Consider the following 26,667-nt stretch of genomic DNA (forward strand, 5'->3'; position numbering starts at 1 on the left):
TCTTAAACCAGCAAGGCTTATCAAGAAAGAACACCAGAAGGTTCCCTTTGCCCAAAACCCCCTAACAGAATCAGTAGAGTCCTCCAAAAAAGTCATGATGGAAAATGCCATCCACAACCAGAGCAAGAATTATGAGTCTGAATGCAGATCAAAGCACACTATTTGCTCTCTTTTTTTGTTGTTGTTTTTCCTTTCTCCTGGTTTCTCCCATTCATTCTAATTCTTCTTTACAACATGACTGATGTGAAAATATGTTTGATGGAAATATACACGTAGAGCCTTTGTCAGATTGCCTGCCGTCTTGGGTAGGTGGAGAAAATTTAAAACTCAAAAGCTTATGGAAATGAATGCTGAAAACTAAAATTAAATAACTTAAAAATAGAATGGGTAGAGTCATCTCACTTCATGTGAGGAAGCTCAGGTTATCTGACAAAAATTCTGTCAACTTCTCTCCTCTCCATGTTCCTACCCATCCTTTCTCTTCCTACTATCTTGTCTCATCTGATCCTTCCTCCTAACCTCTCCAACTGTATTCTAGGTGCCCTAGCTCCATCAATCATCCCTTTCCTTCCATGAATCTTCAATTTTTCTTTCTACTGAGTCATTCCCCATAGCCCACAAAACTACCCAGGTCACTTCTAGCCCTCGGCACCTTTCCTTCACCTACCAGAACCTACGCCATTGCCACCAACTCCACTGAACAAACCTTTAGCAAGTACTTAAACTGAGCATGATACTATGTAATACATGGAGATAGGGAGACAAAACAAAAACAAAGGGACTCTGCCCTCCACAAAACTTATATTCCATTGGAAGAAACAACATTTACAGAGTTAAGTATGTAAAAAAAAATAATGAGGAGAGAACTGCAAACAATGAGGGAGACCAGGAAAGGTTTTCCATAGGCAATGGCACCAAAGTTGTTCCTTGAAATTTAGGGTTCTTAAAGATGTTTTATTGATTCTCTTTTACTTATATCATTTTAACTTTCCACTACCTCTACCTTCCCTTTCCTCCCTCCAACAGTATAATCCTGCCTTGTAGCAAATAAATACGCCTGAGGAAAGCAAATCAATACATTGGTCATGTGTGGACATGCATGCTCATATGTCTACTGTATACATTTACAATATAATCCAACATTTCTCTCTCTCTCTCTCTCTCTCTCTCTCTCTCTCTCTCTCTCTCTCTCTCTCTCTATGGAGGGGGGAGTCATAAAGCTAAGAATTTTAAGAGGCAGAAGTGAGGAAGGAGCATACTCCAGATATGGAGGTACTGCCTATGGGAAGCATGGAGCCAGGAGACAGAATATAGTTGGGCTGGACTGGGAACTAAGATAAAATAAATTTGGAAAAGAAGGCTCAAGCTAGAATGACTTTAAATACTAAACTAAGGAATTTGTATTTTGTTTTGAAAAAAATGGGGATCCAACAAAGATTTTTGAGCAAGGAAACGACAGTTAGACCTGTGCCTAAAGGAAATAATTTAGTCAGCCCTGTGGAGAATGAACTAGAGAGACTAGAAGCAAGAGGGATTACCACAATAGGACACACAAGAAGTGGTATGGGACTGAACTAAGATAATGGCCAGGTGAATGAAGAGAAGAGGATGGATGAGAAAGATGCTGTGAAGGTGGAATCTCTAAGATATAGAGACTAATCAGATGTGAAAGTGTGCAGGACAGAGAAGAGTTAAGGATGACTTTAAAGTTGCAAACCTGGGTGACTTAGTTTCCTGTCACATATTCTTCAAACCAGTGACCCTGGCTTCCGGGCTTTCCACAAACAAGGCACTCTATCTCTCAGCTCTGGGCATTTTCTTCTGCTGTCTCCCATGCCTGGAACACTCTTCCTCCACTCCAGTGACTGACTTCCTGGCTTCCTTTAAGTCCCACCTAAAATTCCCCCTACAGAAAGCTTTCCCCAGTACCTTCTCTCTGTCCATTCCCCATTTCTTTTGTATAGAGTTTGCCTGTCCATATTTGTTTGCCTGTGTCTTCCCTAATAGGTTGTAAGCTCCTCGAGGGCCTCTTTTTGTATCTCCAGCACTTAGCACAGGGCCTAGCACACAGAAGGTGCCTAAGCAATGCTTACTGATGAACTACAGGAAGATGGTGGTAGCCTTCCTCAACAGAAATGAAGAAATCCTGAAGGAAGGATAGACATTGTCTGTGAATTTCCTTTTGGACATACTGAATTTGAGAGTTGACAGGACCAGGTGAAGGGGAGCAGCAGAAAACCGGTGATGTAGGACTACAGTAAATAATAACAATAACTGATATAATATGGAGCTTTAAAATCTATAGTGTGCACTTTGATCTCATTTGAGCCTCACAATTTCCTAATGAGGTAAATACCGCAGGCATTACTATACTCATTTTACAAATAGAAAGCTGAGGCTGAGAAAGTGACCTAGGATCTCAAAGACAGTGAAAATTAGAGGTAGGATTTGATTCCAGGTGTACTGCACGCATCCTGCTGCCTCCTAAGAAGAAACACTAGACTCAGACGGAGAGAGATTTAGGTGTCTTCTGCAGAGATGCTGGATAGATGAGCTCACCAAGAGGGACTGAGGAGAAAGAAAAGATAAGACAGCATAGAACAGAGACTTAGGCAACATCCATACTTAGAGCAGGTAGAAAAGTGACAGGATTCAGAAAGGAAAGGGAATTGGCTACTTGTTATAATGGGGGAAAACAAGGACTTTGTGGAGTCCAAAGACTTGAGTTCAAACAATGCCTCTCACTTCATTAGTTGTATGACCCTGGGCAAGTCACTTAACCTCTGTTTGTCTGTTTCCTCATCTATAAACTGGATATACTAGCACCTACCTTCCAGGGTTGCTGAGTAGTGAGGATAAAGCACTTAGCAAAACCTTAAATGCTGGCTCTAATTCTTATTATATATGTCCCTGGGCCAGTCACTACATGCTCTAAAGTCTGTTTCTTAAGTAAAATAGGGGTTCTGGACTAGACTGCCTCTGAGGTCTCTTCTGGCTCCTGCTCTATCATTCTGTAAGGAGTGGTCAGTCAGGTAGGACAGCCCTGTCATAAGAGCCAAGGAAGGAGAGAGCAACCAGGGGACAGGATGTAGAGAACACTTTTAATAGAGTGGGGGCATCAGAAGCCAGAGCCAAAGCATTTAGGAATAGTGAGATGTGAAAAAGCAGAAGCCAGGAATGTACACAACTTTTTCTAAAATTTGGCTGTGAAAGGGAAAAGAGATACAGGAGGAGATCTGTAGGGGTAGCAGGGTCTAGGGAAGATGTTTAAAGCTGGTAGAGACCTGGGAATATCTGTGAGCAGTAGGGATAGAGCTGCAGTTAGGAACATTTTGGAGAAGGGAGAAGAAGTGAATGATCAAAGCAGAAGCTTCCAGAGGAAATGGGAAGAGAGTAGACTGAGGACACAAGTAGGAGGGTGGATTTGGCAAGAAGAGGAGTCACTTCTTCCTCAGAGACTGGAACAAAAGAGGAGGGACGGAGGAAGGGAGGAGCAGGAGAGAAGGGAGAGCTCTGGACCATGTTTCTTGGTAAAATAGGAAGTGAGGTCATCTACTGAGGACAGGGGGAAAGGTGGTGACAGGACTCAAGGATGGCCCCTTTAGGAAGCGTGGGAGTCAGTCAGGAGATGAACATGACAGCCGCACCCCAGTGATGAACAGCTAGAGAATGGGGCATACGTTTTCAGACACAGCCTCTGTCAATTTGTTTTGCTTGACTATGCTGATTTACTCCAAGGAAGGGTTCTATGATGTGTGCGGGGGGGGAGGGGGAGCGGGAGGGGTGTCACTGGAAAGTGACTAACATAAAAAAAGAGCATCAATGAAATTTTTTTCAGAGGAAAAAACCCTCAGTTAGGAAAGGAAAGAAGATTACTGTGCAGCATTTAGGACACAATCGAATTTAGATTACACAAATTTGTAGCAGATCCAACTGAGGACAGTTATGGGACTTCTTTGGTGGCATTCAGCAGTGCCAGGGCCTGAAATGGCTCAAGCTATGACAAAAATGAAAGGGTGATGGTGAAGCAACGTGTCTAACTGATCAGGCTAAGTAGGGGACTGAGAGAGTAATAGGAATAAGGATAGGATTAGGGATAGGGATGGGGATAGGGACAGGTTTAGAGAGGGGGATAAAGATGGGGATAGGGACAAGGATGAGGATGGGGATGGGGTGGAGGGGTGGAGATAGGGTTTGGGTTAGGGATGGGGATGGGGATGGGGATGGTGACAGAGATACGGACTGTACCTCTGCTTTCATATAGTGAACTTCCCAATAAAGAAACGCTATCCATGAAGGTTGGCACTGACTCTACAACTTACAGTCTTAAAGAGCTCTGAGAGCAACTGGACAAGCTTGGCAACCTCCGCAGAGTCACATAACCAATGTGTGTCCTATGCAGGACTTGAGCCCAGTTCTTCCTGACTCTGAGGCCAGCTCTCTATCCACTACACTAAACTCAAAAACATAAAAAGAGAAGAGAGTGAGGACTAGAACAGAGGTATGGAGGTACAGAAGTCACCGTAAAGGGTTAAGAATAGGTTTGAGAAGGAAAGAAGGAAACAAGCATTTGTTGAGCTTAACCTACCAGGGCCAGGCACTGATCTAAGTGACTTATAATTATTATCTCATTTAATACTCACAAGAAACCTGGAAGGTAGGTGTTATTATTATCCCTACTTTACAGCTGAGGAAACTGAGACAGATGGAGCTTAAGTGAATTAGGCTAGATGATAAGACTATCGGCCAAGAACTGAACTTCCTTGGCATCCGTTCACTTCTCAAACCATTGGCAAAATGGCTTCCATCCCCGTATCTTTACTTAAATACCCCTCTCTTAAGGTCACACTTAACCTTATCATCAAATGTAATGGCCTTGAGCTCTCTGGGACACAGGACGCTGAACCACCCTGCCTCTTCCCGTGGCTTCCATGACTTTGACTCTTCTTCTCTATCTCTTTTGTCAGCTCTTCCGACTCCTTCCACCTTTTGGATGTATATGTTCCATCACTGACCCTCTTCTCTTTGTGATGCCATACACTTCCATGCCTTCAATCATTAATTTTCTAGCCAACCATTTGAAACCTAGTAGGAGTGTGAAAGTAGGGCCGCAAAATCAGAAAACCTGACCAAGGTGCCTGAAAGAGGAGTAAGGCCTGTAGAGTGAGGAAAACACTGAACTGTCAAATGCTAGTGATTGTTGATTGATCTGCTGATTGGAGATTATAGGAGAGGTCCCTGGATATGACTAGACATGCCTGAAGTTTCCAAACGAGCCAAGTAAGAGAGACTGCTTTCTGTGTAGAGGGAGAGAGACCCAGTTACCTCTGTCCTAAAGACACTGTGATCTGTGATAACTATGAGGTGTTCCTCTCAAAACAACCATTCAAGTGTGACTCTGGAGATTCCATCAGTGGCAGAATTATGTGCTTTGTCCATCACAGCCAGGGAACTGGTGGTTCTGAATCAGTCACTGGGTAAGTCTCCTGTCTGCAGCCTGAAAATGTCAAGTCATATGTGACTTCTTTTTTCTCCCTTTTCAGATGGTCTTCTGAACCAACAATTAGATAAATAGATTTATATATTTTATGCCTGTTATTTGTGTTCTTCTATGTATTTGTTTATGTGTAATGGTGTCCAATTCCAGAAGAAGAACTGATACAGTCTGAATACACACTACAGCATACTATATTTCTCTCTCTTTCTCTCTCCCTCCTTCCTTTCTTTTTCACATTTTCTTGCACAAAATGACTAATACAGAAACATTTTACATGATCGTATATGCATAACCTATATCAGATTGCTTCTCGTCTCAGGGAGGGGGGATGAAAAAGAGGAAGGGATAAAATCTGGAAACCAAACAAAAAAATTTTAAAAAACAATGAATGTTAAAATTGTTTTTACATGTAATTGGGGGGAAATACAATATTAAAAAAAATTTCCAGGTGAAACGTTAGGGAATATCAACTTCACAAAAGATACATCTTTGTTTGGTTCTTTCAGACTTTTGGAAACAGAAGGATCATCATCCCACAGATAAAGAAACAGAGGCTCTAAGTCACTGTCATTTTCAAAGCTGTCTCTGTACCCATCAGTGCACACCAGATTAAGGAGCAATAGCCCCAGGAATTTACTCTCTCAACCTTATAATATAAAGATATTTTTAAAGGTATAAGTATTTCCACTATGTAATAAGCAACAGATTAAATCTAATACCATGATGAAGGAAGAAAAGACCCATGGGAGTTGTATGTCATGGGAATTACTGCTACTCTCAAAGTTAAGTGGGAAAAGCTTTTTGGAACAGATGCAATTTCCAGAAGTGTCTGAATGATGAGAGGGAGCTTAGCAAGGCGAATTGTGGAATCATGCTGGAACCATTGCATAGGAAGAAAGAATAGGAGCAGGAATCAGTGGAAATGAAAGGCCAGCAACAGGAGTCCCAGTGTACATGAACTGAAGAAGAAAGGGGGATGGGAGATGCAATTCTCAGGCCTCAGAAAGAAATTGACAGCTGGGACTTCTTCTGTCCCTCCATACGCTTTCATTTAATTGATCTGATCAGCTCCCATGGATTTAATTATTATCTCTATGCTAATGATAACTTTCAAATCTACTTATCTAGCCCTAATCTCTCTGATCACCTCAAGTCCCATATCTCCAATGCCTACTGGACATCTTGAACTGACTATGCCATTTCAACATTCCAAAGGGGATTCATTCCCTCTTCCCCAAAAATATTCCTTCTTCTGAACTTCCCTTTTACTGGAGCAACTTGATGGTACCATGGAAAGAGGACCAGGCCTGGAGTTAGGAAGAGCTGAGTTCAAATATGACCTCTGACACTTACCAGCTGCGTGACCCAGAGAAAGTCACTTAACTTCTGTTTGCCTCAGTTCCCTCATCTGTAAAATGAGGATAATAATAGCACCTACCTCCCAGGGTGGTTGCGATGATAAAATGAAATATTAATTGTGGAGTGCTTAGCATACAATCTGGAACATAGTACATGTTATGTAAATGTTCTCTCACCCCTCTGTAGTCCAACTGTTGCTGAGACCTGTCGATTTTACCTTTGCAATGTCTCTTGCATATATCTTCTTCTCTCCTCTAATGTTATCACCATCCTGGTGTAGGCCCTCATCACTTCATGCTTGCACTACTATAAATGTTTGCTCATGGGTCTGCCTGTCTCAAGTCTGTCTGCACTCCGGTTCATTCTCCAATGATCTTCCAACACACACCTCCACCCCCACCATTAAATCAACTCCAGTGCCTCCCTATCACCTCCAGGATCAAATAAAAAATTCTCTATTTGGCATTAAGCCCATCACAACCTGGCCCCTTCCCACCTTTCTAGTCTTCTTACAACACACACACACACACACACACACACACACACACACACACACACACTTTCTCTCTTTCTTCAATTCAGTGACACCAGCCTCCTTGTTCTCTGGACAAGGCAATTCATCTCTTGACTCTGCATTTTCATTCACCCATCTTCTAATCACCACCTCCAAAATTCCCTGGCTTCCTTCAAGTTCTAGCTAAAATCTCACCTGCTGGAAAATGCCTTTTCCAATCCCTCTTAATGCTAGTGCCTTTTTCTCTTTTGATTATTTCCAATTTATGACAGATATGGATAAGTATATCCATATCTGTCATAAATTGTCATAAAAAAAATATATATATCTTCTTTGTACATAGATGTTTGTATGCTAGCTCTCCTTGAGGTCAAGGTCTTTTACTTTTCTTTGTAACCCCAGCACAGTGCCTGGCACACAGTAGGTGCTAAGGAACTGCTTCTTGACTGATAGTTATGCTAGGATAATTTGAAGTTCCTTCATCCTATGGACTTTAACAGCAAAACCAAAACCAAACCAGTTACTAAATATTTACTATGCATAAGGCACTGTATCAGATCTCTCTACAATCACAACTTATAAATTACCGATGCTTGCCTGAGAAGTTCGAAAAAACAGTGATGGACTAGAATGGAACGTTGACAGCAGCCAGGAAATGCGTCAGAGGTTGGGGACCCTACCACAAAGCCAAATGAATAAGCTCTAACTTTTTCAGATGCATGTCTGCACCAGCATGTGTAAGGTTCCTAACCAAGCCTTTTTCCTTCTCAGTATCAGCAAAAAGACAAACTTCTGACCCTACTGACTCTAAAATGGCATATCATGAGCTGGATACTGGCTATGAACCAACTTGCAAGAGACGCTAAAAATAGTTGGTCCTATTACCAAAGACAGATAAGAATTTCAGAGGGTGGCTACAGACGCAACAAGGGCTGGTGAAAAGGGGAAGGAATATAAGTTCTTGGCCTGGTGTGGTGGGGAGAGGACACACTAGATCTCAAGTTAGAGGGCATGGTTTTGAATCCTCAGCTCAGCTACTAATTACCACATAGTAGTCACTCTAGCTCTTGGAGCCTTGATTTTCTTATCTGTAAAATGAAGGGGTTTAGAAAAAAAACTAGATGGTCTCAATGGCCCCTCCTATCTCCAGATTCCCCCCAGTCCTCTGTAGATAACTCCCAAAAAGCTCTCTCCACTCCACCTCTTGCCAGGGCTCCAGCTCTGCATTTGTCTGCTGAATACTCCACTGGAACTATAAACTCAGATGGTCTAATGCTGTGCTCTCCAGCTTTCCCTCACACCCTCCCCCTTCTCTTCTGTTTCTGTTAATGGCACCTCCCAGTCTTCCAGGCTTGTAACCTTGGAGTTCTCTTCCCACTCTCACCCCATACATTCAATCAGTTGCCAATTTTTTGTCATAATCTTCATAATCTCTTTGATATTTGGCCCCCTCTCTAAACTCTCCCTAACTACTTGGAGTCCATTCTAATAGCCTCCTCTCCCATTTTCCTGCCTCTAGGCTAGCATGATTCCTAAGGCAATGCCATGATCATGCCACTCCTCAAGTGACCACCAAATAAATGATCAATCCCCTTCCTTGGCATTCAAGACCCTTGCCAATTTGGTTCCAAGCCATCTTCCCAGTCCTAATCTCATACTACTCCCTTTCAAATATCTCATTTTCTTGCCAACTATACACTACTCTCCATCGGCCATTCTTATTCTCTCCTTATCCATCTCCATGCCTTTGCTTACAACATCCTCCATGCCTAGAATCGACACCCCATCTCCACATGCTGAAAGCCTTCCTTCTGGGCCAAATCACATCCCACCTCCTCCTTAAAGCCTTGCCTGATACTCCTTAGTGAAAGTGATCTCTCTCACCCCCAATTTTTCACTCTGTCTTGGATCAAGGCAATATATACTTGTCCTCCCCCTCTCTAGGAGACTCTAAGCCCCTTCGCATCAGAGTCTGTGTTGTATCTGTATTTGTATCCTCAAGGCCTCATACTTTGCAGGCATTTAAGAGATGTTTACCAAAATGAAATCAGATTAATTTAGAGCTGGAAATAACCTCATCGATCTAGACTAGCATCCTCATTTCGCAGGTGGGGAAACTGAGACCTAGAAAGGGAAAATGATTGAGACCAAGTTTCATGTTAATTTAGTAGTAAAAAGCTTGAACTGGAACCCAGGCCTCCTGACACCCAGTCTGCTACTGTGGCATGAGTCTAAGCGCTTCTATATGGAGATCAGAAAATTGAAATATAAAACTGAGATACATCTTTGCCCAAGGTAGTCTCCTCGCAAAGCTGGTCACTGATTAAAAAGTTGACTTTGGAGGGGCATGGGTTGAGTGTTAAGCATAACATGAGGCTGGAGGATCCTCTAAGACTTCTTGTAGAGATACAAAAATCCACCTTGCCTTTCTCCAAGGGCAGGTTGGTTGATCCAAATGACATGGTTCTTCAGGGCTGAGAGGAAGCAAACAGAAAGCACTTTCCATCTCAACCTCAGGGGCAGAAGTGCCTATGGTGGACTGAGAGGAACTAGTCTGAGAAGGAATTCAGTGAAATGGAGCACACCCCCCAATGTGGAGTGGGAGGAATCTGAAAGGAAATGGGAGAGTCCAGCAAACCAGAGAAGTCTGAAAGCTGCTGAGATGGAAGATATGCCCAGTGAAAGGGGCCCAAGCCCTTTTGGACTTACAGTTTTTTGCTCCTCTTCTGAGATGCCTCAGCACCGTCCTCACAGTTTGCCTCAGCCCCGCTCAGCTGGGGAAAGATGAAGATGTTTTATTTACATTAAGAAGGTTTATAGTTAGGCCAGGAGAGGCCTCATTCTGAGATGTCACCACCCAGCCTCTATCTCCCTCCCCAGTTCTAAGCCCACTGGGAAAGAATACATATACAGGCTTCTGCTAATGAAGTGATGCTTTGGGGACCAGGACCAGATTAGGAAATAAATAGGGGTTTTCCAGCCCAGATGGCACCTCTGGTCGATGGGGGAGGCCTCTGGTTTCTGACTTGCCAGATCAAAGGAGGCATAGCCTTGGCTTGGGCCAATATTGAAAAGCAAGGGCCGACTTGGAGGAATGTCTAAATCCCCTCCTTATTTGCCATTGCTTTGAGTATTGTTAAACACTGACCTTAGTGTGTTTGTTAGTGACAGAAGTAGGGACTAGAACCCAGGGGTCCTCATGCAAGGTCCAGTGCTGCAACTACTCTACAGTGGTGCTTGGCTATTTCCTTTGACATTACATTCACAAAGGTCACCCCCACCCTACCTACAGAGCAGCATCTTGTTCCCCTCCTCATGAAGTTTATAGAATCACAGGATCATTGATTTAAAGTTGGAAGATACCTTAGGAGTTTATCTGGTCCAACCCTCTTGCTTTTCAGATGAGAAAGTGAGATTCAGAGAAGGGGACTGATTTGCTCATGGTCACACAGGCAGTAAGGAGCCCACTACAGCACATCTCTCCTTCCAGCCAGGCCACTCCCTTCACAGTCCTGGCATGAGCCGCATCTATGCCTACCTTCCACTTGTGCTTGTGGCTTCTGATCCTCCTTTCTATCTAAACAAACCCTGCCCATTCTCTCAGGCCTTGTCCAGGTCCCAGGTCCTCTCCAGAACCTTCCCAGCAGATTGCACAATCTTTTCCTTCTGTGATCTCTTACAATGCTCACATCTGTACCACATAGTTTAGTATTGGATCAGATTCCGTCCTGAACTGTTCTCCAATTGTCAAAACAATTAGTCTTCTCTCTCCAACTAGACTGTAAGCTTTTCTAAGGCAGGAATTGTGTTTTCTTTTATTTCCCACAGGACTGGGTATAGAGCATACACTTAATGAATACTTGCTGAAGGATTGACTGGGTGGAGCAGTAAATGTTTTACGCTCCTGGGATGAGCTCATATGCCAGTCAGGTGGATCAATATTTTATCACAGAAGCTAGCTGACACACAATGTGTGGTTTCTAGTATTTTTCTGGTCTTTATATTTTTATTTTTTATTTTTAGTTTTGAGGGAAGTAACTACACACAGATACTCCATTTCTGGTCATGGCCTCCACCTTTCTATACCAGTCTCTCTACCGGGCACCCCCAGCCCGTGGGAACGAGCACCTCTGGCCCTTCAGCCTGGCGCTGTGCTTCCTTCTATTCTAACCTTAAGCTTCCGCAGTTTATCAGCCCAGCACAATGGCACTCTTGAGCCCCTCCCACTCCCCCCTCCCTCCAAGGGAGTTGGGGAAATCAAAGCAGTTCAAACATGGGAAGAAACTTCCTTCCATTGTTGGGCAGGACTTGTCTTGATTCTGGTGTCTGCTGGGATCTGTCAGACCCAACCTCCCCAAGCAGATCCTCCCAGACTCCTGAGGCTGGCCCCTCAGGGACGAGGCTGGTGCTCAAAGACATGTCACACAATGTCCCAGCTAGAAAAGCTCCTAGAGATTATTCCAATTCACTTTACACAAAAGAACTCGAGGCCCTGAGGGGCACTGTCCAAGGCTGTACAGACAGTTTCAATGTCCAGAGCAGTATCCTGAGTGTGGTACTAGGTATGGTTAACAGATTTACTGTAGTGGTAGTTTGGACATGAACCCCAGAACTTCAAACTCCCAAGGAAAAGATCTTTCCATTCACAAACTGGAATCATGCTAAGCCCAGAAATTCCGGGGGGGGGGGGGGGGGGGGCGGGGCGGGTAAAGGGAAGGGGGAAAGGAAAAAAAAAAACAACACCTGTTATTCTGCTTACTTTATAGGTAGGTAAATGAAGGGACTAGGAAAGGAAGGCATTTGCCTAAGGATTTAACCCAGTGGTCCTGATTCCCAATTCAATCCAACATCAAATTGAAATGAATTGGATTCCCAGACCAACTGAGATTTTTCTGCAAATGCCCTATGAGCTTCGTGAAAAGGCTTTGGTAGCGAGTGCTCCAACACCATCCTTAAGCACATGGAGTGAAGCCTGGTCAAGGTTTCCATCTTCCCAAAAGCAAAAACCTAAGACGAGGAGAGTCAAAGAAGGTAAGCAGGATAAGCTAGGGAGAGGTAGAGAAATCACCTGGGCCCAAGGCTGGGCTGGAAAACCACTGGTCAGAGCTGGGGAATGACTGTCCTTCTTAGAGTCAGGTGGACACAGCACAATTTAATAACTCCTACCATCCTCACTAAAAAAGGACTGAGCACCTTTCAGGCCTGGCAATGGACTTTCCTTAGAGCTAGGATATTATAGGATCTGACTGGCTTAGTTAAACTGTCATTCCAAAAATAAAAAAGTACTGGAAGATTCACTGGTTTCCCTTGGGAAGGACAAGAGCTAAAGGCACTGATTTCTAAGAGACAAAGCACCTAAAAGCAAGGAAAGAAGATAAGCAGCAAAGAGGTGACAGGGTGGGGGGAATGGAAAGGAGCCCCAGGACTTGGTGTGGTGAAAGAGCACTGGATCCTGGGCAGATCACTTAGCCTCAGTTTCCTCATTTGTAAAGCTTGTACTATCTACTTCACAGTATCACTGTGAAAATCAAATTAAAATTAAGTATCTAGAGTACTTTGTAAGGTATGTTCATTGTCATTCCTCTATCCCAGGTGCAGATGCTGATAAGGTTCATTCTTAGAGACAGACTGATGTACTGGACAGAGCTCTGGACTTGGAGATGGAAAGATGCAAGTTTCAAAACTGCTTCAAACACTCCCTAGCTGTATGACTCTGGGCAAATCATTTTAACAACTTTCGGCCTCAGTTTCTTCATCTGCAAAATATGGATAAAAACAGCACCTAACTCAAAGGGTTGTCATGAGGACCAAAGGAGAAACAATATAACGAGCTTCATATACCTTCAAGTGCTACATAATGTGAGCGTGAGCTTCTCTAGCCTTCTTCAATCCCACCTTCTGCAGAAAGTCTTTCTAGGTGCTCTTCCTGCCTCCTCCTGTTCCCTCTTCCTTTTGGACACTACCTTCCATTTCCTTTCTACAGATCTCAGATGCATAGGGTTGTTTCCCTATGTCCCCTCTATTAGAATGGGAAATCCAGGAGGGCAGAGACAGTATTTTTGCTTCTCTTTCTCTGCCCAGCATTCAGCATGGTGTCTGAACAGAGCAACATAACAAATGCTTGTTGACTGAGTGATAATAAGTCATTATGAATCAGTTATTATTATTGTTGATAATAAGAATCCAGACCTCACTTCTACTCAAGGAAAGATCTCCCAATGAAGGAAATCTGTGGAGAAGAGATCATTTGGAAGGTGAATATTGATACAGAATATTTTTTCTATGCACAGGAAAGAGGAGGTCTAGGAAATCTATTTAGAAGTAGTAGCTTAAGGAAGTTTTTAAAGAGAACTACCTTCTCTGGGTATTTGGACATAAAGGAAGGCAGACCTTGGAATCAGGAAACTTGGGTTTTAGCGCTGGCTCTTTCACTACCTTGTTTTGTGTTGACTTCCTTAAACAACTCCATCACACCCTGCTCCTCTCTGGATCACAGCTTCCTCCTGCTCAATATGAAGGGGATTGAACTGGATGATTTCTAAGATCCCTCCCAGCTCCAGATTTCTATGATTCTCAGATAACCGGCTTGCTTCCTTCTTGGCTAAAGTCATGAACACTGAGGAAGTAGGATTCCTTTTATGGAGGGAAAAGGACAGAAAAAAGAAGGAAGGAAGGAAGGAAGGAAGGAAGGAAGGAAGGAAGGAAGGAAGGAAGGAGAAAAAAAGATTTTAAAGTATGAGTACTTTGAAGGAGTGGGGAGCTAGGTAGTACAGTCGATAGAGTGTCAGGAAGACTCATCTTCCTGAGTCAAATCTGACCTCAGACACCTCCTAGCTGTATGACCCTGGGCAAGTCACTTAACCCTGTTTGCCTCAGTTTCCTTATCTGGAAACTGAGGAAATGGCAAACAACTCTAGTATATTTGCCAAGAAAACACCAAATGAGGTCAAAAACAACTGGAAATGACTAAACAACATTTTGCAGGAGGGCAGGCCTATTTGCCACTTTAGACTGGCAAACATTCTCTGAGTGAGGCTCACCCTAAGTCATATCTGAAAGGCAGAAAACTATGGTCCTGAAGACCATGATCTCCGGACAGAGATGGAAGGAAATGATTCAGTCCCTGCTCAGGAGCTGTGGTTGGAGCTTCTCTCCACTAGAGGGCAGGAGTAAGCCAGCTCTAAATCTGCTCCTCTAATCCCAGTACACTGGAACTTTTCCTCTCATCACTGCTCCCCTTAATGAGCTTTCAATGTTCTAATGCCAATACTGCACTCAAAACCCAACATATTCTTGGGCCCACATGCTTTCAGGACTAATTTAAGTGTGGGCCCCACCCCAAGCCCAGGTTCTAACCCCAACCCCATTCAATTCCACAAGCATGTATTACAACACCCAGCATGTGAAAGGTGCTCTGAGAGCCACTGTCCAGTCCCTGTGTGGCTCAAGGTAAGTGCCTGACCCTCTCTGGCCATCAATTGACCTGCTCGACAGAGAGGGCTGACCTCTCTCTGCTCTCAGGCAAGTCTAGAAAAACATTAGTACATATTTTGGCACCAATGTGCTATTACTCCGTTTTGCTTAGCTGCCCATCTTTGTTTTGAAAAGGGGGCAAGGAAGTGTCACTGGGAAGTGACAGTCATATAGAAAAAGAGTGTCAATAAAATATAGATTTAATTTAAAAACAAATAAACAAACATCTCTGCAAGGTCTGAAGTTCAGGATGCAGATGGATTTTCTGCACTCCCTGAAGTCTGACCTGTCTGCACAGATTCTGAGCCTCAAATTCTCCTAAAGAAAGTATTCCTTGAGACAAGGATGACCACAGAGGGAAAATGGGCCTTCTTTTCTGCCATCTCTAGCCCCAAGCCCAGTCTCCTCAGTCTGCTAATCAGGTCCCACCCTACCTCTCTAGCCTCAGCCAAAATCTGCTCACTGTCCCCAAAACTGGCTAGCCTGCCTTTGGTCCTCAATAGCACCAAACCCTACCCATCCTTCAAGGCCCTGTTCAGCTTTGCCTCCCTCAAAAAACCCTCTCAGTCCTTTCAAGTCCTAGAGGTTCAAGGGCCATCACCCTCTGGATGCCAGCGTTCTGTGCCCTGATTTGGAATTTAGCACCTGACACCCTCTTCTACCTCCAACGTTGTTTTGCTTATTATTTAATTTTGTGTGAGAGTGGTTTGTTTCCTTAACTAAGTTATAACCTGCATGCATGAAAGCAAGGCCTACTGTTTTATACTTTGTTATAAGCCCCACCTCTCCTGGTTTCAGCCTCTTCATCGGGGGCACCTTCCTGCTCTCTCCCTTCTGCCCCTAAACTCTGGCTGAAGGTGAGGTCCAGGCAGACCTTGGGGATCACAAAGGACAGCTTGTCAGTTAAGGGAGGGGCCTGAGAGCCTGAAGCCTTCTTTGTGGGCACTTCCCCTTAAGGACAGTCACTGTCAGGAGGCCCAGGTTCTTCAGTGCCCCACTGGCCACCCCCTCAGCAGGCAGAGGCACCTTCAGGTTTATAGCCTTCCCTAAGGATAGCCTCCTGCAGTGATCAGAGAAGTAGAAGTAAAATTCGGGAAGTGGGATTTGAATTCAGGCCTCCCTAACTGGAAGCTCCAGGTATTGTCTTAGTGGCATGGTTCTGTGGCTCCCCATGGAATGGGTTATTCTCCGGAGGTCTTTGTTCCTAGACAAGATTTCTAATGCTGCTTCTCACTGGCCCTAAGGTGAGGAGGACCTGAGTTCAAATCCAGCCTCCGTACTTATTAGCTGTGGGACCCTGGGCATGTTCTTCATTCTATTTGCCTCAGTTTCCTCATCTGTAAAATGAGATGGAGAAGGAAAAGGCAAACCACTCCAGTATCTTTGCCAAGAAAACCCCAAATGGGGTCACAGAAAGTCGCAATTCAACAACAACAATCCTGTCTCTACAACTTACTACTTGCATGAATTTGAGCAAGTCATTTCAGCTCTTTCTGCCTCAGTCTCTTCCTCAAGAAGATGAGACTGGACTAGGACAAGATCACTTCCAGATCCAAATCTCGGATCTCGGATCCAACTGTGGTATTCTAGTGATGAAATCCATCCCCACCCCTCAGCAGGGCCTGGGCTCTGCTCCCAGACCACCCCAGGAGGCATCCTCACCTACCTTTCTGTGTCCTGTAAAGAAGAGAGAGAGGTGGTGCATGGAGCCCCCGTTGCGGGCCAGCTCCTTCTTCATGGCCCCGGGGGAGGCCAGGGCCCAGCCGCTCTTCTTGCCCTCGCCATCAGAGCAGTTGAGCGTGGTGTCCGAGGTGAAGCAGCGGCTCTTGGGCTCCTGCAGCAGGCTGCCCTCACTGTGGGTGCGGCGCCGCAGGGAGCTCTGCACGGTCAGCGTGAAGGCCCCATCAGCGCCTGCTGTCTCGATCATGCTGCACCGCTTCCCCTCATTCCGCTCCAGGTAGTTGTCATCGCTCTCATCGTCCTCGTCCTCGTCCCCCTCCTCCCCCTCCAGTTCTTCCTCCTCTTCCTCATCCTCTTCATCGGGGGCACCTTCCTGCTCTCTCCCTTCTGCCCCTAAGCTCTGGCTGAAGGTGCAGTCCAGACGGACCTCGGGGATCACAAAGGATGGCTTGTCAGTTAAGGGAGGGGCCTGCAGGCCTGAAGCCTCCTCTGTGGGCACTTCCTCTTGAGGACAGTCACTGGCAGGAGGCTCTGGCTCTTCAGATGCCCCAATGGCCACCCCCTCAGTAGGCAGGTAGACCTCCAGGCTTGTGGCCTCTCCTGCAGATGCCTCCACTTGGGATGGGTTGTTCTCTAGAGGCTTACATCCCTCAGGTGCCCCATTGGCTACCCCCTCAGCAGGCAGGCTTGTGGCCTCCCCTCCAAGTGCCTCCTTTTGGGGCCGGTGGCTCTCAGGGGGCCCCAGTTCCTCAGGTGGCCCGCTAACCCCCACCTCAGTAGAAGGGGGCACCTCCTCCTCAGAAGGCATTTCTTTTCTTTCATCCACGTCTGTCTCAAGCATCTGGAAGAGAAAAAGAGAGAGAGAACAAGATGAGGCCAAAGAACCTTAGATTGTGCAAAGGTCCTAGAAGTCTTAGCTCATAATACTTAGGGCTGATGGCCATAGGACCACAAGATTTTTAATTGAAAGAGATTATCCGGATCTGCATTTTACAGATGAAGAAATGGGACCCAGAGGGATGAAACGATTTGTCTGCAGTCACAAAGGTATTAAGTAGCAGGACTAGGATTTGAACTCAAGTCCTCTAGGAATCCAAATGAATAATTCCCCTGGTCCTTCCAACCTGTCCACATCCCAAATAACAACCTGTGACCTGAAGATTGATTTCCTTCCCTTGAGGAGGCCCCAAATAGCCAAAGACCCCTAAGGCCATCCAGGGGTCAAAAAGTCAGAAGTCGACAAGAAGCCAAGGCCAGGCATACAGAGATAAGGGGCCTGCCTTTGCCAGGAATCTCTTCAGATCCTTTCCAGTGTATGTATCAAGGCCCAATAACTGCCTTCTGAGGATTGAACCAACCAAAGGTTTGGTGCTCAAAGGCTACCACAATACATCCGCTCATCACACATGGCAGGTTCTGACTGAGCCTGGAAGAGGACAAAGGCAGTGCTCATCGTGTGAGAGATAGGAAAGAAAGAACAAGAAGGCAAAAAGTAAAAGGGATATTTGACCGGCACTAACATTGTGGGGGACATTACTATACCAGACCTCTGGGAGAGCAGAGGGCCCAGCATGTTAATTTTATGTTTGCCCTCTATGCACCAGGTTTCAGGGGCAACAAACTAGGGAGACCAATTCTACTTCCCTAAACCCTGAGGTCTTTTTGCCTAGCCCCTAGGTACTTGGAGAGAGAAGGCTTCTCGACTGGGGTCCTCTAGTCATATCTAGACCAGTGCTAGAAGACAATAGAATTATGCCACTTCTACTCAATCCTTGCTTGGAGCTAGAACCAGGATGTAAGTTGGGGAAGTTCTAAATCCCATCTGAATGAACTATGACCCAAACACTGACCAGCAAGAAAAATTCAAACTGGCTTCTGGAAAACACTACCAGTAAGATTCCCAATACAGGATGAGGCCAGGTAGTCCAATGAACAGAGAGGACCACCTTCCCCTTCACCTACTCTAACACTGTCTTCTGGAGGATGTAAACCCTTGCCCTTAAATTAGGATGTCCTGCCCGAGGTCTGGAATGATAACTCTGCCTTGGCAAATAACAAAGATGTCACCAAGTTCTCTAAATTGGAAGGAGGTTGGGGGCACAGCTCGGACATGCTCTGTGCTAGGCCAGAAGTTCTTCCTACTTCATCTTTGCAATTTAGCAGAAAAGGCACTGAAGCAGGAGTAAGGAAATCTGGGCTCTAAGTCCCAGCTCCACCAGTATACTGATTGCACAGGATTTTGTGAAAACTTAATGAGATACTCTCAAATAATACTCATGAAAGCACTTTGGACTGAAGAAAACTTTCAGTGGCCAAATGCAGAGCCAGGTAAATACATCAAATCTGTCCCCCACAGCTAAACCCCACCAAACTGCTGAGACCCAAAGCCTCTGGCCCAGCTCCTCCCCTGCTCTCCCTTCTCCCCTCGCCTCCTCCAGCACACACACTTACCCTGAGCAGTGACCATTCTTAGAAGCAGAGGGCTGGACTTAATTCTGCAGGGCAGCTCCCTGCCACGCTGAATAAGGGATCTGAGGCTGCCTTAGAGCTGAGGCATTCCTCTTCTCCCTTACATGTGACTGAGAGGCTGCTGCTCCCTGAGAAGCAACCTCATCACTCACAGGTTTCAAATCCTGGCTTGTCATCCCACCCACCAAATCAACAGAATCCCCACACTCTCCCAGACAATGCTCTATCTGCTTCCTTGTGCTCAGCAGAAAAAAAGATGGTCAACAGTGGATTCTAATCCATAGCCAGTTTCCCCACCGAGGCAGGGCACCCCCAGGTCTGTCTCTCCAGGGAAGTGACTAGCTCTGAACTTCCCCTTTCCTGGGGTGGCCTGGGGTTGGGTTTTGGAGGAAAGGTAGGAGTGGCTGTAGCCTGCCCGGCTGGTGACTCCTTTGCCAACGCCCTGGTGGGCTGAGGGGGCTGGAGAATACAGTGACAGACCCAAAACCAGAATTGCAAGTCAGGCAGCTCAGACCATTCTCACTGGCAGATTAGAGCAAAAACAAACAATGCCGAAAAGGGGAAGTGCCTCCTAATCACCTTGGCCTCCATCAAAGGGCAGGTTCTTCTTGGTTTCATCACAGGAGATTTCTATGTGAGATTTCCTAGCCAAAGGGCCTATTTAAGAATCTTAGGATATTAGAGCAAGAAAAGGCATTAAAAGTCACCTAAGTTTAAGAACCTTGTTTTGTTTTGTTTTTTAGAAAGGGAAGCAAGGTGAGGCCCAAGGAGAGAGAAGATGACTGACTTAAGGTGACCCTACTTGTCCAAGCTGCCTTCCCCTCTACCACATGGGCACTAGCTTTCTCCCGGTCCCATTGGGGGCCCACCCTTTCAGCTATAGGAACACTGGGGGGTTTTGCCTGAAAGTTTCATGCTGCCAGGGGGCACCACACCAGAAGGTCAGAGGGCAGCCACTTGGCCCCAAACTGGAAACCTCTGGTCTTTTCCAAGGTTCCAGGAAGGGGCAATATGAGCTACTGGCAGAGCTCTCCTTCTCTGATTGCTCCAACTCACAGCTGGCAGCTGTGGACTACAAGCTGATGCTGGCTGAGAGGGGACCTTAGGGGCCATTTAGTGCCAGGCCTTCATTGAACAAAGATCCTGCAAGCCCAGATCTCTAGATTCCCAACCTAGTGCTTTTTCTACTGCACCAGACTGCCTTCTTATACACATACATTTGTGGACCTCTGAGAAATCCTAGAGGAAGGAGAACAGGCTAAGGCAACATTTGTACATGACCAGCCACCTTCAAAAGGATAACAGATAGCTTTCCACTTGCCCTTGGAGAGAGTCCTGGGAGCCCTCAATTCACTCCTCAAAGGTAATGCATCCCTCAGAAGATCCCAGAGAGCCTAACTGCTCCTGACTGGGAGGGAGCTGAGCTGGAGGCACCCCCTCCCCAGGCCTCAGCTCAGCTGGATATACCATTCCTCTACTGGTCCCTGAGCAGAGGGTCTGAGGACCTAACAAGGAAACCAACCACAATGGTATTTGAAGAAATTGGGTTGTGTCTTCCTATGCATTCTAAGCCTCACATTTTCAGAGACCTGACTTTTCTCTCCTTCCAGGAGGATTTCTAGATCTACTACTCCATCTTTTAATCTGGCTTAGCCATAGCTTTATTTAATTCTGCCTAGTGCCCATATCAGATAAAAGAGAAGCAGGAAATGAAGGAAAGGAGGCTCAGTTTAGTATTTCATTAAATCTTCTACCAAATTCAGTCCAGGTTTTAGGGCTGCTGTAGAGGGGATAGCAGATAGGGAGCCCAAAGCTTCTCAGGAATCATCATTTACCTTCTGACTTGCCCAGATTACAAGAAGAGTAGAAAGACCTGGGTTTCTGAAGGGTTTTGAGGTGCTGGTGTATGTGCCAGTGGGGGGTGGGGGTAGACAGGTATGGGAGAAGCAGAAAGAACAGCACAAGGATGGCTTCTTGGCCTAAAAGCCAAGACTAGGCAGAAGTACTAGCTCCTTCTGAGACTCACAAAAGGATGGGTTCTTAGAGAACCTGGTAAGGTCATTTCTAGACTATATACTCCTTGAGGGCAAAGGAAAGATCTGCTTTTTTATCCCATACAATACCTAACACAAATCTAGGAACACTAGTAGTAGGTGATTAGTAAACACTGAATAGGTGAATAAATAGTGGAGGATTTAGAAAGGCAACTCTGCCAGCAAGGTTAGACCAAAGGTTCTTAATTTGCTGTGATGAACAAAAAAAACTAAGAGCAACAAACCATATGGGAAAGCTGGTTGTGAGGCTGGAAAGTGTGTTTTGGCAGCACAGAAAGGGCAGAATCAAGCTCACTGTGTCATCCCTCTGCTCTGTGACCCTGTGTGAAGGACATTACCTTCTCTCTCTAAAAGAGAGACAGTGTGGTCTAAGATCTTAGCTCATACACTCTCAGTTTGCAGTGAAAAAGGTAGGATTTCAGCAGCCGTGTGGCTTTGGGAAAGCCCTCTTTATGCTTTTCTACAAACAGACAATATGGTTTCTTCTATGTTTAACCCTGGCCTTTCAGGAGGAGGCCTTGGTGCCTCCAGAAGGTTTGCCTACCCTTGTGTCATAAAACAAAAAGCTCTCATAGCCTCAAATTTGAGAAAAGGCTCAGATATGGTGCAGCAAGAGTGAACAACTCCAGTGTGCCCAAGGAAACCAGTCTGCCCAGGAAGAAACAGGCAAACATTCCCTTTACCATTCACATGCTCTCTAGGTCCAAATCTACCTCATGGTTGCCTCCAGGAAGCAGATTCTATTAAAACACAAATGTTGTCTCCCTTGGGTTGATAAGATTCTTCACACAAAAAACCTCAGTATTATCTCCCATTTATTAGGAATATTCCCAATACATTCTAGTTCCTCAAAGCAGGAAAAGATTTTATAGAGAGAAAATTCCTAGAGGAGGGATGGAACCAGGGGTGTGCTACTACCAGCTCCCACCAGCCAGGAAGAGTCAATTGTTGAATTTTCATTGTGAGCATTTATACCATGCCACAAATAAGGGTTTGATTTCTTGCTTTGTCAATTGTCTAGATTTAATAAAGTGATGGAGAAAATGTTAACAATACAGATGAAACTTTTTCAGAAAGCCTGTTGTTGAACATTTACTACCATACCCCTGAATGGAACCAAGAGATTAAACAAATGGGGTGAGAAGTTGTAAAGAGAACATTAGGCCAGATGACCTGGTCCTACAGGTCCTGAATTTGATCAGGTCTGGCCCAAGGTCATCCCTGAGGATGTCCCCTTATCAGGGTCATCTCAGGAACTCAGCCTGAGATAAGTGCCTGCCTCTAACCAGTGTAGCTCCTGTCTCACAGATTGCTCGTAGTTCAGTCAAAGTTCATCAACTAGAGGTAATCATTTTTATATATGTGCAAGTGTATACATATATATACATACATACACATACATATATAAGTATGTATGTATGTATGTATGTGCATATATGTGTGTGTGTGTGTGTGTGTACACACACACACACACGCACACACACACACACCTGGAGGGCCTAATCATTAACCCACTTAAATTATTTCTTGCTCCAGCAGGAAGTATATAAGGAGCACCAAGGTCAAACTTTTTTTACCTTGGTATTAGGGTTCCTCCTATACAGAAGCAGCAGTACCCTTTACTCACCCTACCTGTCTACCTGGATTTGGAATCTCTTACCTACCCTAACCTTTGAACCAATCTGTTCTTCCTGAGGTTGGTAAACAGTATGTTACCATTATATCAGGCTTGTCCATCATTTCTTGTAACTACAGATTCCTTGATCCTCCCAGACAACCTAAATTCTGGTTTGCCTCCCACGCATCCTATCCATAATCTGACTCTTGATTGTTTCTAACTTGATGTGACACTGAACTACACAGCAGATCAGATCTCAGTCTAAGTCAGGAACTTCCAAGATCCTAGAGGTGGGCATTACCCACCTGCATTCAGTTGCCCTGTGCCAGCTTCCAGTAATACCCCCAAGGAAAGTCATGACATTTGCTATATGTCATGACCAGTTTTCCAAAAGAATCTGGCCACAGGGTAACAACTTGGCAAATTCTCAAAATAAAAGTAATAACAGTTCACCTTTGTAAAACCTTCAAGGGACTACAAAGTGCTTTCCTCACATTACCACCATGAAGTAGGTAGTTCAAGTGTTATTATTCCTTAATTAGAGATGAGAAAGCTAGGGCTCACAGAAGCTAACTGATTTACCCAAAGTCACAAAGAGTGCATGGTCACATCAGGACTAGAATCCTGATTCCCAGTCTACCACACTGGAAAAAAAAACCAAAAACCATTTCTTTTGATCCTAATTCCTTGTTGATCCTTTTCAGTACCCCCACTTAGGATTCCCCAATATAGAATGACAAGGGCATTGCAAAACTACAGGTCTCTTGAACTTTGGGGAATTTCCCAGTACCAAATGCCCAGAATCCTTGTTCTGACTGGCCCCTTGGCAAAGGTAGACTTTGTTCCCCTCCCAGATTCCCTCCAAACAGCAGGGCAGAGACTGGGTCAAGAGCTCTCTTTGATCCAGTCTACACTTAAAGATCTGAGGTCCATCATGAGGCCCCAGGCCATTCAGGAAGGAGAGTATGGTCAACATCACAACAGAAGAGAGAGAGTTAGAAAGGTCACAAGAGAATGGTAAATATTACTGTTGTAGTCCTAAAGGTGGCAACCCTCTCCTTCATTTACCTTTAAATGCTCACACCCTTCCTATAAGCAAAATCCTAACAAAGAAAGACTCAGAATGCAGAGATGACAATCCAAAGGTCAAATCTTCTATATATTTGAAGAAAAACATCACTATCTTCTGTTTATTTGGGGTATTTAAGGAGCTCAAATCAGGGCTATCATAACAGAGAAACTGAAGCAGTAGGCAAGGGAGAAGAGACTCGCACAAAACCCTGCCAGGAGAATGCAGTAGATCCAAATAGGTTAACTCAAATGGAAGAAGACTTTCTGAGGAGGAAAAACAAGAGAAATCTACTTCCACCTCTCTTTAGAAAATTCACTGGCTGAAATTGAAAGAGGGAAAACATCACTTACTAAGGAGCTTCGGCAGAAGGCTAGCCTTTGGAGCTCCACTTCAGTAAGATTCCCAGGGGGCTGATCTTGTGAACTTGTGTCTGATTCATGGCCTCTTGACAGACTGTCAGTCCCAGCCTTAGTGCCCTCAGAGGATCAGAGCATTATTGGTAACCACAGTCAAGAAGCAGGAAGCTTCACTGCACCCCTGGGGAACAGGAAGCAGAAGTTCAAGTAATGGCCCTGTGGCCTCAGGAAAGCAGAAGTGAGTGAACTTACACACCTTCAGGGCAAAAGCTGAAACTCCTCTCCCTCCAGGTGGTCAAATACCCACATCACCAGGGTTCGGAAATGGGAGTGAAAGCAGCTGCCTGAGAGCCCTGTAATGTCAGGACTTCCATCCCTCACTCCACAGAACCAGTCATGAGAAGGAGGGTCAGGAAGAAGGCCCGTTGAGAGAATGTGCCAAAGAAGTTTCCAGGTTATGGTAATGTCTGGCCATGGAGAGGGAGGCTGATTTTGGTCAGACACTGCTCTACCACTTATTATCAGTGTGACCTTAGACAAATCAATTCATCTTTTTGTGCCTGGGTCTCCTCATCTATAAAATAAAGGGGATGAGTCTAACACCACTTTAGCTCCCTTCTAGCTGCACATCTATGATCTCATGATCCCAGTGCTGTGGGAAACGAAAAAGTAAAATAGGGCCAGTCCCTGCCTTCAAGAGGTTTATAGCCAAAGAGAAGAGACAAGAAAGAGACAGGTCACTGTCATTCACAGCAGAGAGTGACAAGGGCAAATGAGAGACATGAGGTGCTGAAGAGGGATTTGAAAGCAGCTTCACAATCTCTGCCTCCTTCATCTGGAGAGAGGAGGAGCATAGGCTCCTGAAGCAATCCTGACCTACAGTCCCAACCTGGAGCAGGTGACTGCTCAGAAACCCCATCAGTCACTTACAATTTCCCCAGATTCTGCTCTAGACTCTCCCTCCCCAGCTATGTCAGTCCTGTGGAGCAGGTCAAGTTCAAAGTGACTTTTTAACACTCTTCCAGGCTTGCTTCTCACATCACAGTCATGGAAGGACCCACAGAACAAAGAATATTACAGAACAAGATGTTGGAAGAGGTGGGAACTTTAGAGCTCTGGTTCAACCTCCTCATTTTACAGATGGAGAAACTGAGGCCCAAAGGGAGAAATGATTCACTCAAAGTCAAAAAACTATTAAGTAAAAGAAACTGAACTAGAATTTGGGACTTCTGCTTCTCAATCTGATGCAACTTCTACTGAGGTTCTTCTTAGACTCATGGAAAGAAATAACTCTGGTATAATAAGGAAAATGTAATTGCTACAGTGAACTCCTAGTGTGGTTACCTCTCTCAGCTGAAACAGATCCACAATTCAACTGTGACTAAGAGGGCTAGAAAGTAGCCCAGGGCACCAAGAGGTTAGATGACTTGCCCAGATTCCCACAGCCAGAATGTGTCCGAAGCAGAACTTGGTCAGAACTCAGGTCTTCCTGCTTCTGAGGCCAGCCCTCTCTCCACCATCTGTCTACTGTTGACTAGTTGTAGTTCTAAAGATAAAGGCTTTGTTGAACAGGCAGTCTTAGGCTTAAGACTTAATTTATGAATGGCTCCTACCACCATAAGTAAGGGATTCTTAACCTGAGATCCAAGAGGTCCATGAAATTAAAAGTGGGGAGAGGGGGGAATTACATCTTTATTTTCACTAATCTTTGGTTTCCTTTGTGATCCTATGTGTTTTATTTTATGCATTTAAAAACATGATCTGAGAAGGGATCCATAGGGACTCCACCAGAAATCCAGAGGAGTCCATGAGACAAGAAAGGTTGGGAATCCTTGGCCTCAGCCTTCCCCTCAATACTGCTGCAAAGCTGCCGTGGTTCAGGATTCCCCATCTGCTCTTCTCTCAAAACCCTGTGGGGTTCACAGGTTGGGCTCTGCATGGCTCAGAGCCAGGATTAGTACTATTTCAACTATATTTTGAGTTAAACAGATCCTTGTGGGCTGGCTCAGGAACCTAACCACCGTGTACAATTGTTTCTAAAAGAAAATGTGCTCTGAAATCAAAATAGTTTACTTACAAATGAACTTTTGGAATATAACCTGTATTCAAATGGAATATCAGAAAATGGCAAACTCTGGTTTGTGCCAGGCAACATGCAAGGTCAATCTCAGGCTCAGGGAGAAGGGAAGAATGCCCTTGGAAGGACTTTAACCACATCTGGACAAGATAAATTGTGCTCTCCTCCCATGCACACACTCCAAATGGTCCAGCACCCTCTGCTGTTACAGTAAAACCCCTATGACCTCTGTCAGGGAGCTCTTGTGTCCCCAAAGGCCCTGGACACATGACTTGAGTCTTCTTCCACTCCATGAAAGGAGACGGTCCTATGTCTAGGCCCACTGCGGCTGTACCCTGCTGGCAAAGCAGAACTCTTTTCTTTGGATCTGAGGAAGAAGGCAAGCAGCTCTAGCTCACCCAGACCCAACCCCAGAGAGAGGCGCCAGCCTCTCCCCACTCAGTGGGACTGATCTGTAAACAAGCTTGTTTATTCCTGGGAGGAATAATAGCTTTCTCT

The 26,667-nt window shown here is 45.1% G+C and overlaps 1 protein-coding gene across 8 annotated transcripts in view; it reads right to left on the bottom strand.

The window, feature by feature from the left end:
- Window positions 1–26,667, bottom strand: part of RGS3 (regulator of G protein signaling 3) — a 176,536-nt gene that overhangs the window by 10,640 nt on the left and 139,229 nt on the right. For 6 of the 8 annotated variants that reach the window (XM_072632445.1, XM_072632444.1, XM_072632446.1 and 3 more), the window contains 2 exons: window positions 16,510–17,364; window positions 10,080–10,144 (listed from right to left, as the gene is read on the bottom strand). In XM_072632445.1, the coding sequence (XP_072488546.1) occupies window positions 10,080–10,144; window positions 16,510–17,364 (920 nt within the window). Of the gene's footprint in view, window positions 1–10,079; window positions 10,145–16,509; window positions 17,365–18,974; window positions 19,686–24,086; window positions 24,222–26,667 lie in introns of those variants that run through there. The other 2 variants (XM_072632453.1, XM_072632450.1) reach the window with 2 other exon arrangements.

The sequence above is a fragment of the Notamacropus eugenii genome, chromosome 1 (assembly GCF_028372415.1).
Source record: "Notamacropus eugenii isolate mMacEug1 chromosome 1, mMacEug1.pri_v2, whole genome shotgun sequence".
Taxonomy (NCBI): Eukaryota; Metazoa; Chordata; class Mammalia; order Diprotodontia; family Macropodidae; genus Notamacropus; species Notamacropus eugenii.